This window comes from Ruditapes philippinarum, unplaced genomic scaffold, assembly GCF_026571515.1.
Source record: "Ruditapes philippinarum isolate M1 unplaced genomic scaffold, ASM2657151v2 ctg3257_1_1_1_1, whole genome shotgun sequence".
Taxonomy (NCBI): domain Eukaryota; kingdom Metazoa; phylum Mollusca; class Bivalvia; order Venerida; family Veneridae; genus Ruditapes; species Ruditapes philippinarum.
In genome coordinates this window covers 56,624-71,639 of record NW_026855975.1, presented here as the reverse complement: position 1 = coordinate 71,639, position 15,016 = coordinate 56,624, and the positions used below count along the sequence as shown (strand labels likewise).

Below are 15,016 nucleotides of genomic sequence, written 5' to 3'. Positions count from 1 at the left end.
CAAAAATTTAATGCGCAAAGGCAACCTATTCACTACTAAGACCAAATTACTTTTAAAACCACTTTGATTCAATACCGTCTGCAACTTTAATATAGATATTTTACTGTATTTACATTTCTTAAACGCTTTTATTAAAAGTAGGGTTCTTAGTATATAATTAATTAAATTCAATTTAGTACTTGTATGACACAAGGACATAAAACTGACATATTATGCAATGACATAATAAAAAAATGATATCAGGAGAAAGTTCAAACTGACGCACATAGATCAGAAGCTTGTTCTATTCATATATAAACTGTATAAAGCTAGAAAGTGCTTTAATTTATTTAGTCATGTTGTTACAAATGTGTATATTTATCTTACAGCAAATACATATGCAACAGAAGTATATTATATTTCTTTTGTTCTTTTTTTTGTTTTCTTTATAAGACACTTGGCCTTGGAAGATGATATGAGCCGCGTCACGACAAAACCAACGTAATGCTTTTGCGACCAGCATGGATCCAGACCAGCCTGCGCATCCGAAGTTTTTAATTTCATCGCTAAACGGCACAGTCGACATTATTTTCAAGACAATTAACGATATATTTGCGTATTCCGCCTGTTGCAAATAAAACAACATTCAATTAATTTATAATTATTATTATTAGTAAAAACTATGTTGTAATTATATATATTAAAGACGATACATTTAATCTTTTCTAACAATTCACTGCACCTGATGCCACATGCTTTAGACAATATTTACGATGCTTGCTATGTTAAGTACAAAAAATAATGTCTTTATAACTGGCATTCAGAAAGCGTCTTAAAAGCAGAGACTATAGGAGGCTGTTGCAATTGTAGTTGTGTGCACGTGCGGTATAATAAAATGTCATATTATATATCCTACACATATTAAGACAACACACAACACTACTACACTGAGAAATCAAAATTGATACAATGTATATAAGTTAGAAGCATGCAATGTTAACGTTTTACTGGCACATAAAATATCATATTCTGAATCACTCCTGTTTTCAGTGATACATTAAATTTGCGTTCGATATGATTAAATGCTTTTGCTTTCCTGACATTGGAAATATCATGAATTATAAAAATTCTAACAGACGTTCCTAGAATACTCTCTGATTTAGCTTGTTTCAATAACAAGACAGTCATGTAATTTGAACTAAATGAAGTCAATATTGTTTAAATGCAAGAAGAAATGTCCGACTTCGTCATACATCTTTGCCATATGAGCAGCTAAAGACAGGTGATTTGAAATTGATTTGAACTAATTATTAATTTTTTTTCTAAACAATAAAATTCACTGGTTTGCTGTTAGCAGGAAACGAGAGAATATTAAAATACATTTTCAAATCATACAGATAAATAGCCCAATAAATTGTGTTGTGACAAAAGAATTCCCACTATGGAATATGACTTCCTTCATTTTCGATTTTTATATGATCATCACGGGGGAGGAAGTGTTACACGAAGGATGGAGTTCTTATGATAACTTGTTCAGGAGTTCTTGTGATAACTGTCACGGAGTTCGTCGGAAAACATCTGTATATACTACAAAAACACTCGTTAAAATGGTTATTTTCATCGTTCAAAAATGAGTTTTAGGTGCTAAATTAAATTTTAATGATTAAGCTTGTCTTACATCTTGTATTATGTGTCAAAGCCTAATTCACAGGCCATTTTTAATCGCCTCTTGCTTCAAATCTGGTAGTTTTCAGTAAAATTTCGAAATAACTTGCCAATTCACAAGTTTTGACCTGTTTATTTCTGGTCTTCATCCTTGCCATACATAATTACCTAATTATAATGCAAAATTGCAAACATAAAGGACCGGCTAACAGATTTATAATCGATTTTTCAAATGTCCCGGAGTTCTTGTGATAACTCTGAAGATGTCACAGATTTCTTATGATAACTTTTGTTATTGTCAGTGTGTTTCTTGCGCTAAAACATATCACGTTTTGGTGTTTATTTTTATTCAATAAGATTATAAATCATTATGAAATGCAGTACGATCATCCTTTGCACAAAAATGTGGATAAAAAGTTGGTTTTAAGTGTCTGCAAAGGATAAATAGCTACAGTAAAAATTGAACCAGCGGTCACTGGTATTCAGCAGTATAATGGCTTAAACCACAAAACAAAAATGTCTCAAAACGTACACGTTGTTCTTAGTTTCACATGTTTTAAGCAACCACCTTTCTTAAGCAGACAATATATAGGCATGCTTCCCTTACCTAAGGGCTAAGTAATTTGTATCATTTTATACCATAATAGATAAGTATATAACCAGGATAATTTCCACACCTATGTCTTAAAAAAGTACGATACATGATAAACTACCGATCTCTCGAACAAATTTGAACTGTCCCTCCAGGTTCAAGCAAACTAAGTTTGACTATATATTTTTGTTATCAATTACAGCAAAAGTAGCAGAGTTTCCTCCACTAAGATTACATAGGGGAAATACTCATCAAACATCGACAGAGAAATATATATGAAAATACCATATTTGAGTATATCAAAGCGCATTTTATCACGTACATAAATGCCCTACTGGTTTCATAGCAGTTCCCGGCACCAAATCGCACTTTAAGTGAAAGTAAAAATCTGTCTACCAAAGAATGCAAACTTTGACAGAACAAAGTTAGGTACCTGTCCAGCATTATCATGGGTTAATGTTGCCTTTTTATTTTACATTTTGATGGAATAAAGGCCTGAGATGTAACAACTTTGCTCACATTTATTCAAAATTTCATAGCAGTTTTTCGAACCTTTTTTATTTTGAATATAATTCAGTACCAATTAATAAGCAATGTTAAGCTGGGTTTTCAAATACACATGTAGATAACTTCCCAAACTTTTCCGTGTCGTCTGCAAATATATTGTTTAAAAGTAGTGATTTACCTAGAATGGGATTTCAGTTATTGTGCATGGGCATTCAAACTAGAATTCTCCAGGTGTGCTTGTAAGTGTCGCAAGTTCTCTAATGTAACTAAAAACAAGAGACAAAACTTTGAAACATATTAATCGCTGTACTATTATAACTGCTGTGTTACATAGAAAACAATTGTTTCTCTGACTGATGCAGTAACATAGATGCTTAACTGAGAAAAAACAGTTTGTATGCCTGGATGAAAATGATAAAGGGCCAGAATACTGCTAGGAGCTGGAAACTGCTAGGAAACCAGTATATAAATCCTTTTTCCAGTCTACAAAATCTGCGTCAAACAAAACAAAATACTATGAAAAAGAAACGGGGGTGAGAAATAATATCTCTTGAACTAAAATTCACTCAAAACCAACATTATATATCCTATTATTTGCGCAAAGGATGAGCGTACTACATTTCATAATGATTTATAATCTTATTGAATAATAAAAAACGCTAAAACGTGCCGTGATTTAGCGCAAGAAACACATTGGCAATAACAAAAGATATCATAAGAACTCTGTGACATCTTCAGTGTTATCACAAGAACTCCGGAACATTTGAAAAATCGGGTATATATCTGTGAGCCGGTGCTTTATGTTTGCAATTTTGCATTATAATTAGGTAATTATGTATGGCAAGGATGAAGACCAGAAATAAACAGGTCAAAACTTGTGAATTGGCAAATAATTTGGAAATTTCACTGAAAACTACCAGATTTGAAGCAAGAGGCGATTAAAAATGGCATGTGAATTAGTTTTTGACACATAATACAAGATGTAAGACAAGCTTAATCATTAAAGTTTAATTTAGCATCTAAAACTCATTTTTGAAAGATGAAAATAACCATTTTTAACGAGTGTTTTTGTAGTATATACAGATGTTTTCTGACGAACTCCGTGACAGTTATCACAAGAACTCCTGAACAAGTTATCATAAGAACTCCATCCTTCGTATAACACTTCCTCCCCCGTGATCATGGTTATTTGGAAAAGAGCTTGATCACAATCAGCATGACCAAGCGGCTGAAAGCGAGAAAACTCTTATTAGCACAAGACAAACAAGTCTTTTGGCATTATTTGATTGTATTTAACAGGTTAACATTGAGGTCAAGTGATCTCTTGTCTATGTACAAATATATATAACATTGCTGTTATTTACGGGTATTCGTTGCAGACATTTAAGATATTAAGATGAATACATACATAAAACGTTCATAGCTTGCTTCTTAGAAAATGTGTAAAAGTTAAAGTCCAAAGTATATATGTATACTTGTTATGACAATAATCATATATGAAACTTGCCCGAAACAGGCATTATATTAATGTTGATGCATTAACCTGTATAGTGTCATGTGGTCGATATTCGTGTTTTTGAATATCGTTTTTATGTATCATTTTGTCCTTGTATTTGTATTTGTCCGTCTTACTCTATACAAGTGATGTGTACAACATATATTTAAGAAATGGACATACAAAACAATTGATAGTTAATCAAATGAGCCGCGTCACGACAAAACCAACATAGTGCGTTTGCGACCAGCATGGTGGTTTAACCTTCGCCATTTGGGGTACCGGTTATATTTAATGTTATAATGAAGGAGACAGACCTTTTATTTTATAGACCATTATCCGTGTCTGCAGAAACAAACACGAAGCGATTTTGTCCAAAGCTATCCGATACAGAAAGTACACATGCATTGCATCCACGACATTTTCAAACCTGAACAAATGTCAGCCTAAAATATTGTGGATTTCTCAGCTTTTCCGACAATTAGAGTAAAGCATATACACTACTTCAATATCAAACCAACCAGTGCGATGATGTAAAATATTCAATGACAATATCGAATTAAAAATTGCCTGGAAAATGAATTCTAGTAGTAATGAAACAATTTATAGTCTTTCAGACAATGAAGTCAGTGAAGTATAGGTAATTGCAATTGTATCTTGTGTTAACGACGTTTTACATCACCTAAATTATGTAATAAACCATTAAATATATTTAAGAAAAAAATACCAAGCGAGCGACATACAACAAGATAGGCACATATCGCTATAATACAAAAAACAGCATTCCTAAGCTGCATGTAGGGTAAACTCATTTGGTATAACCTTGGACTGTGAATCGGGCTACCTGGGTTCGCTTTCCGCACGCCGCAGGATCCTTTCGTTGGGATTGATCATAAAATCCTTTATGCAGATATTCCCACTGAACGTCTGCCTTGGCATGTACAGACTCTTCTTAATTTCTTTTATTATTATATTTCAGGTTTAATGAACGAAATTTATTTTTTGTTGGCTTTATAATTTGTATATTCGGATACGTTTCTTATCTACCATGGGGATCAAACTATCCGGCAATACAATATGCTGAAATCAAACACGCAGGTCTGTCTTTATTATCATCATTTTGTGTTTTGTTAAACTCCGAAATCTCTCTCGCAAGCCCGACTATAAAAATAAAATATAAAACTATATACATAAGCACGCGAACATTTTTAGTTATAGATGAGGACGTGTTATTTTAATTCAGCAGCAACTTGTACTTAAACGTTTACTTTCCCGTTTCAATTAAATAATAATTTATTTCTTAATAGATTTGATTAGAAATTTCCTTAAGCCTTCACCTGCTGGCGGTAACAGATTCTAGTCAAGTGACCAGAGTATACTAAAATCATGCCGGAACATCCGCGTGCCGTCTTTACAAGATCTGCACTTTTGCTATTCAGTCAGTTTATATCTTCAAAATATCTTCAAAATTTCAACAAATGATAAATGGTTTTGTCCACATTTGGAAGATGAAGTAGTCCATTTAACGTGATCGGGGTTAATGGTTTTTAAATGATAACGAGATCTTTTAATTAATGTAACTTTACCAGAGCAGTAAGATGGTTCTGTCATAGGTGTTTCTCTGTCTTCAGATAAGGTGACGAACAACCAAAGAAATCTAACAGAACTTGTCCAGCATATGATGTTGGCGGGGGAAGAAACTCTACCATTATCAACCACCGACTCTTTCACTAAAGATCTGAACAAAATCAACGATATTCTAAATGAAAAAGAAAACACTAGTTTGAATTTACCAATAAATATAAAAGAAAGTGGTGATTATGTAAGGAATGATTTTTATCAAAAATTAACGCAGCTAAATGCAAACACTGAAAAATCTCCAATTGACGTGATGTTGAACAAAAGTTATATTATGAAGGAAATAAAGAAACAGGCTTATCGGGGAAATTCAAGTGATTTGGAGAATGAAGATGTCGGATGCCCGTATTATTTTTCCTGGTGTACGTACACACCGGCGACCACCTTGTGGCAGTATCTTCTTGGAACCTTCTTTATTTCTATCGGCTACCCTGCATGCAGTGTGATATCTTATACAATCTTTTCAAAGGTTTTGGGACCAAAACCTCAGGTAATTGATAATACAATATGATGTTAAAGGTATATATTTTTCTCGAAAGTTAAAGAGGAAAAAGAGAATTAATTTACTTTTGTTTGTTTTGAATAAATTGACATACATATGTTAGTTAAAAGATCACTTTTTTGTTTTAATGAATGTGAAATTTTATCTAATTTAGAAGCGAGAACATTTATCTTGTAATCGCTACGCAGTAATGGTTACATTCAGAAACATTTTCAGCAAGATATTTTCTTATAATTTCTTCAAACGAAAACATATTTTTCTATATAATTTCTATATATGTATTTGCTCTCATTTGAGACAAAATGTTTTTTGCTATTACTTTCTCCATCAGTAGCTACTTTCCTATATGTCCCTGTTTGTTTGAACCTGTTTCAGGGATTGTGGATGGGATGGCTTACGGCTGCAGGCAGTCTTGCTCGAACCCTCGGTCCTGTCTTTGTGAGTCAGGTGTATGATGCATATGGACCGAGAGTTGCATTCACAGCGATGGCAGCAAATATCTTTATCACAATTATTGTTCTGTTAATTGTTTATAAAAGACTTGTGCCGTTTAAGGTACTATCAGTATGAACACACTTCTTATATCAAATTAGGGTCAACTTAAATTAATTTTTGTACTTGTATTACACAAAGACTACGACGATTTGTAGAACACTGGAAATTTAGAAAAGCTCATTTATGGTTAATATCCTAACACCTGGCGTTCCAAAATTGCATGCGCAAAGGCAACCTTATAAAGCGGCCAATTCACTACTAAGACCAAATTACTATTAAAACCACTTTTATCCAATGCCGTTTGTAGCTTTAATACAGAGATTTTACTTTATTTACATTTCTTAAATGATTTTATTAAAAGTAGGGTTGTAAGTATATAATTGATTAAATTCAATTTAGTAGGACATAAAACTGACATATTATGCAATGACATTACAAACAACTGATATCAGAAGAAAGTTCAAACTCACGCACATAGATCAGAAGCTTGTTTTATATTCATATATATAACTGTATAAGGCTAGAAAGTGCTTAAATTTATTTTGTCATGTTGTTATAATTGTGTATAATTATCATACAGCAAATAGATATGCAACAAAAGTATATCATATTTCTTTTTTGTATGCTTTATAAGACACTTGGACTTCGGAGATGATAATTGAGCCGCATCATGACAAATCCAACAAAATGGGTTTGCGACCAGCATGGATCCACACCAGCATGCGCATCAGCTCAGCCTGACCAGGATCCTTGCTGTTCGCTTACAATTTTTTTTTTCCAGAAAATAGCGTTACATTACAAGTAGTACATAAGAAAATGGATATTATTTTTAACACTTAACAAAATTCAGGGAAAGTTTCAGATAACATACATAAAATGGCAATGTTATTTAATAATTTAATGCAAAAGTTGCAATCACTTGACATTACATGTCAAAGGTCAAGTCTCTCGAATCTAGAACACAAGCATAAAAGCAGTAGGAAACTTGTTTGTCTTACATGCAAGAGAAAGCACATTTTGCCCGCCCGCACAGGCTGTTATATTTTCACTCTTGCCTAGACAACTCGTGTTAGTAGCGCATCTGGTGCTACCGCATATAACCTGCCCCAATCCAACAAATAAGACATTGAGGATATTGAATGAGTGTAAGTTCAATACTGAATTTATTGCACGAGTTGAATAAAATGATATTATGCGAGCCTCTGGGGAGCATAATATTTTTTTTTATTCAACGAGTGCAATAAATTCAGTAATGAACTTACACGAATTTGATATTCTATTTATCACATACCCAAAATAAAATTATATTTGTCACATACCCGAAATAAAGACCGTTTAAACTGAAATAATAGTCATTTTCCATTGACGCCTATAGTAGAACGCTAACATTAAGCGCGCCTTTACACTATGTTTCTTGCATCTCAGACAGGATTATCTACCGTCTACACCGGTGCTAGGAAACTCTGTCTTACACCCCCATGTAAGATAAGTCACGTGCTTTAAATGACGTCATTGACGCGCGACTTTTATGAATGAATCGCGTTCTTAGGATGACGTCATTTTTCCGTTATGAATGAAGTTGTATGTTCATACGCTGCTATAAGAAAAAAGTGAGTAATGAGAATATTTTTCATAATTCTGTTCCGAAAAAAAAATTGATATTTAATATGCAAGAAAAAGAATCAAACACCGGCTGTTGGTACAGACGGGAATATCTAGCTCTAAGTTTCATAAATGCTTTGACTAATTGAAATAACAAGTTGACATAAAAAGTATGCATATTGATATTGCTCCCGAGAACATATTTGATTAACAATCATTTTTTTTAAGTTAATGCAAAAACATTTATATAATGCCTGTTTCGGGCAAGTTTCATATATTCTAATTGTAATATCAAATTGTCATAACAAGTATACATATATACTTTCGACTTAAAATTTTACACATTTTCTTAGGAGCAAGCTTTGAATGTTTTATGTATGTATTTATCTCATCATGATTGTTTGCAACGAATTCCCAGTAAATAACAGCAATGTTATATATATATTATATATTTGTACATAGACAGTAGATACTTGACGTCAATGTAAACCTGTAAATAAAATCCAATAATGCCAAAAAAGACTTGTTTGTCTTGAGCTAATAAGTGTTTTCTTGCTTTCAGCCGCTTCGTCATGCTGATAGTGATCAATCTCTTTCCAAATAACCATGATTATATGAAAATGGAAAATGAAGGAAGTCACATTCCCTAAGTAGAATTGCCTTTCGTCACAATACAATTAAATGGACTATTTGTCTATAGGTTTTGAAATTGTATCTTAATAGATATATAAAGTACTTCTTTTTTCATATATTTAATGTTTATTCACCACCTTAAAGCCATTGTCCTCGTTATCGTTTCCTGTAACAGCTACTCTCCTGCGCATCGGTCGAATATTCCACTATCGCTCACTGTATTCAGTAAGCTGCGAAGGGAGCGTATGTAACAGCAAACCAGTGAGTTTAATTATATAGAAAATATAAATGATTAGTTCAAATCAATTGCAAATCACCTGTCTTTAGCTGCTCATGTGGCAAAGATGTATGGCGAAGTCGGTCATTTCTTCTTGCATTTAAACAATATTGACTTCATTTAATTTAAATTACATGACTATCTTGTTATTGAAACAAGCTAAATCAGAAATTATTCTGGAAACGTCTGTTGGACAATTTGTAAAACATGATATTTCCAATGTCAGGAAAGCAAAAGCATTTAATCATATCGATTGCAAATTAATGTATCACTGAAAACAGGAGTGATTCAAAATATGATATTTTATGTGCCAATAAAACGTTAACATTGCATGCTTCTAACTTTTATATCAATTTTGATTTCTCAGTGTAGTAGTGTTGTGTGTTGTCTTGATATGTGTAGGATATATAATATAACATTTTATTATACCGCACGTGCACACAATTACAATTGCAACAGCCTCCTATAGCATCTGCTTTAAAGACGATTTCTGAATGCCTGTTATAAACATCATTCTATGTACTTTACATAGCAAGCATCGTAAATATTGTGGCATCAGGTGCAGTGAATTGTTAGGAAAGATTTAATGTATCGTGTTCAATATATCATAATTACAAAATAGTTTTTGCTTATTAGTTATTAATTGAATATTTTTTCGAAACTGGTGAAATACGACAATATTTTCAAGACTTAATTATAGTGAACATGTTATAAGGTTATTTGAAATTTAGTTTTAATTATTTACTGGAAAGTAAAAATAAATATCGATTTTCTCTAAACATATTATAACTTATTAAATAGATTAATTAAGAATTCAAATAAGATATTTGATATTGATCAATTGCAAATATTGTTACTTTCGATGAAAGTTTCCTTTTTGAAATTTAGGTTGATCTTTTACAAATAAGAAAATAACATTCGAGTTTGCTGGAAACGCTATGAGAAGTATTATAATATAAACTTATTGATATTCTGTCCATTATAAGCAACAAAATGATTTTAAATCTCTTTAAAAGCATGGTGATATTTAATACACCAACATGCATGGTTAGATTTGATAAACCAAACAGCTACGCAAATATGAATATAAATAAATGCTTATCTATATATTGTATATTTTATAAAATCAGACAGTTGATTTCTGCAGATTATCTTAGAATGATTGTTGACGGCTGGCAGTTTGATTTTGTTTACCATATACCGTATCAGTTGTACTGGAATACCTTATTATATATTAGTACGAGTATTGATTGTGCTATCAGTATTAAATCAACTATTGCCAACCAAATTATAAATCAGTGTTTTCTGGTGGTTTAACCTTCGACATTTGGGGTACCGGTTATATTTAATATTTTAATGAAGGAGGCAGACCCCTTATTTTATGGACCATTATCCATGTCTGAAGAAACAAACACATACCGATTTTGTCCAAAGCTGTTCGATACAGATAGTAAACATGCATTGCATCCACGACATTTGCAAACCTGAACAAATATCAGAACCTTAAATATTGTGGTTTAATAGCTTTTCCGACAATTTAAACTACTTCAATATCAAACCAACCAGTACTATATTTGATGACAATATCGAATATAAAATTGCCTGGAAAATGAAATAATGAAACAATTTATAGCCTTTCAGACAATGAAAACAGTGAAGTATAGGTAATTGCAATTGTAACTTGTGTTAACGACGTCTTTCATCACCCAAATCATATAATAAACCATTAACTATATTTGAGAAAAAATACCATTGCAAATCAACTCATTATGTTAATCAAAGTAAAAGCACTTAGTCAAGCGAGCGACATACAACACGAGCTATCGCCATCAACTTTACAAATTCTGTCATTTCATTTCACATGCACTTTGATATCTGGTAATTTTGATACTAAATTTTAGTAACAAAGGTTCAAAATACATGTAAAAAGAGGTAAACTATTGTGCCATTTTATTTTGCAAATGATGCTCAATACGTATTGTAATATGATGAATGTACAAAAGCTTCTAGCATTTTCTATAAACTGCGGGGTCTTATGAAAGCTCGAGATAAAACTAGGATTTATGTTTATAATCAAATCTGTAGTATTTATGGAAATGGTGTAGTGTAACAAGGAAGATAAATTAATACAAAAAAGACACGAGTTACTGATGATGCACGCAAATCTTGCAAAAACATTCTGCTTTGCGTAGAAAATACATTTATCATTGACAAAAAATGCTAGATTATAACTATACAAGAATCTGTATTTAACAGTGATTTCAGAGAATCTATTTACTTCCTTAGATTCGGAGAAACATTTACGTATTAAGATTGCAGACTCGTTTGATTGAGTCTGTACATGAGAGATAATGAATAAGTGCAACATCCCTCACGCCCCCTAGCACCGGCTTGAGCGGTACTCAATTCTCAACACTTAATAGTGCTGGCATCAATGATCCCGAAGGACCAGAAAATATAACAACACTGAAGTGAAGTACGGGGCAACTTTTTACAATGAAAAGAATGCCTGTATTTAACGGATTTCAAGAGAATCTATTTATTCTTAGATTCTGGAGAAACATTTGGTATTAAGGCGTTCATGTTGTACAATTACAAATGATACAATTTACATATACACTAATGACAGACGGTATTGTATATAGTTTATTGTTTTAGAGTTGCTTTCTATTTTTTAACACCAGATAACAAAAGTTAGAAATAAGACATGACTACCAACATATAGCCGTCGACCATATATAGCTAAACCTTTTGCCAGTATTAATTTATTATGGTCGACGTATTTGTCGACATACGTGGAGTTGTAGCCCAAAAAATTGAGATTCCGACCGTTGATCTCTCACGTTTTATTATTATAATTATTATTATTATTATTATTATTATTATTATTATTATTATTATTATTATTATTATGTTCTTGAATTTTAACTATTTGTAAGACCAAAATAATCTAGTCATAACAATAAGGACATTTCAACCTACATATCTTTATTAACTCTGATTTCTTTGATTATCACCTCTTGTTACGGAAAGTGTAAAAGGTACCATACATATTGTTAAATATCCTAAACTCATTGACTAAGTAAAACTTATTAACTATAATTTTCACAGTGGTGGACTATACCTGAAAGCGGATGATACGAATGTATCTTGAATAAGTCGAAATATCGTCAGAAATATACGACAATGGTATTAAAATATTTTGTGCTTGTTTACGAGTTGACGTGAAGCACATGAATAGAATATCTCGAAATATCAATTGAAGATGTAACAGAAATCTGAAATTTTACAGAATTATTTTTAAAATGACTTTAACAGACATGTAATAGATTTTTTTTGTTTTGTTTTTTGTTTGTTTGTTTTTGTTTTTTTTTTGTTTTTTTGTTGTTTTTTTTGTTGATTGGTGTTTACCATGTTCACTCTGCAAAACAATTAAATATTCTCTTTGCAAAAAGTGTGGTATCTTTGAAAACAACTAGCATAACTTAGCCTGTTACAAAAATTACTAGCCAACCATGTGATGTGGTAGAAATTAATTGAACTACAAATATAAGACACACAGTTGCCAGGCAGAGCATCACTGGAAAAATAAACCACTCCATATGACAAATTGACTAACGTCTTATATGTATACATTTATAAGCATATGTTATAGTTTCAGTCTTGTCCAAATTGGTATTATGTATGCTTTACCTTCACAGTTGAAATCGTTATCCTCATTAATTTTCCTAAATGCTCAAACATTACATGAAACACTTTTGCACATTATCTGGAAGTTGGTTGTTGTTTTAAAAGAATTTGGAAGTTAGTTGGTTTTTTAATCATTAAGAAGTTAGTTTGTTTTCATAATCAATGTAGTTTTCATGTATTCCTTGTGATACAATTGGAAAAGATGAAAAAATACCCCACTGATTATATAAAGATAGACAATGAGTTGTTTATTCAACTTAAATCTTTGTCCGAATATATCTGACATCGATTCAAGTTTGACAGTTTTTATTTTATTTTAGGCAATGATTTAAATTATGAAAAAGGAAATTATATGATTATGCTCTGCTGAGTTTTCTTGACGTTGCAACTTTAGTCGACATTATTTAGCTTTTGTCTATGTAGGATAACAATGTTAAAATTAAATCAAACCAGAAATTAACCGATGAAATATAAATATAATTATTTCAATAAAAGCGACTGAGATCGTGTTTTATTGTTAACTCGTCATGTAAAATTTCTTACAAACTTAAACATGTGTGGTTGAAACTAAATGTCAACAAAATAATTTTAATTCCAGATGCTATTATAGAATAGTTATATGTACATTATGTAAAACATTGGAAATCACAAAACTGGTTTTAATTCATTTTCATAAATAACATTGTAAACATACAAAACAAGTACATTTTCATATTATAGAGTACAGTTACTCCCATAAATGCCCCAGTAGTGTTTGGTTGCCAATGTCTACACCTTTCGAGGACAGGGTCAGGTATAATTTCTCGTCCATGCCATCCTCTTTTCCATTGTTGTGCTCTACCTTTTTTCTCTAAATATCAATGGTGCCGTCACCAAAGCTGACTGCCCAGAATCTTCTGTATAATGGCTTCCTAACACAGGTAATTGGACAAGGTGGTTGATTGCTTTGCAAACATGATGTTTGCAGTTCATTTCGCAAAAACTTTTGTATTTATTGATTTGTTTATTTATTTATTCATTTATTTATTAACTTATTTATTTATTTGACTGGTTGAACGACAGAATAAGAGACATACTCATACTTTACACTCCAAATCATTCGATACAGTTTGGCATAAACAGATCTTTACAGCTTTGGTTTTAATCTATTTCTACAACTATCAAATAACAGTAGCCACACATTTTAAAACGTTATAAGGTTTGCATACTTTAGGCAATCTTAGCACAATATGGATCAGCCTAGTGCACTAATGTCTGATAACAAAAAATCAGAAAATATTGTTACAATTACGAGCGGCATTATCAATAAAATGTCTCATTAAAGGATAGCATTTCTAGAGGTTAACTTAATTATTCTAATCAACTGTTGTTTATGATGGGAAAAAACTATTTTTCAAGTCTAATGACTTTCAAGTATTGTAAAAATATAACATCAATCAAAGTTTTGTTTGCTCTCTTTCTTTTATATGCTTGAAGACGTAAAACTACAGTTCGTAGGAAGATTTGATTTGTTTTTTCGTCACTGTATCTTTTGTTAAATTTTATTTTATTGTTATAATAATCGTTGATAAAAACATATGTCATGCTTTAAATTGCTCTATGAATTTAAAGCACGTGAAACATTCTTGTACAAAAAAACTTTGATATTAAGGCCCTATATTGTTTCTCCATACAACATCGGAGAATTCTGGATTGTAATTTCAGTGATAACAAGTCATTAACTGCAGTATATTTAATTTCAAATATCTAAGGGAAGAGGAATGTTTCCTGCAACTATATTTAAACTTTGCGTATACCGTAGTCTAATAGTGAAGTGTGAAATTTTAAATGAATATACTGTTGGTCATTTTGTTTTAAACTCGTCCATATTAAATTTTATCAAGTCAATTTTCTGAGACACTTAACGCCTCTATATTTTAATTCTCACTGTGAATGAAAAAA

At 31.6% G+C, this 15,016-nt stretch overlaps 1 protein-coding gene across 1 annotated transcript; it reads left to right on the top strand.

Moving 5' to 3' along the window:
- Positions 1–5,197: 5,197 nt before the first annotated feature.
- On the top strand, positions 5,198–8,590 carry LOC132745015 (major facilitator superfamily domain-containing protein 8-like). Its single transcript, XM_060733844.1, has 3 exons — positions 5,198–5,336; positions 5,870–6,366; positions 6,754–8,590. Exons 2-3 carry the CDS (start codon positions 5,917–5,919, stop codon positions 6,946–6,948), a joined length of 645 nt encoding a protein of 214 aa, XP_060589827.1. The 5' UTR covers positions 5,198–5,336; positions 5,870–5,916; the 3' UTR covers positions 6,949–8,590.
- Positions 8,591–15,016: the final 6,426 nt, after the last annotated feature.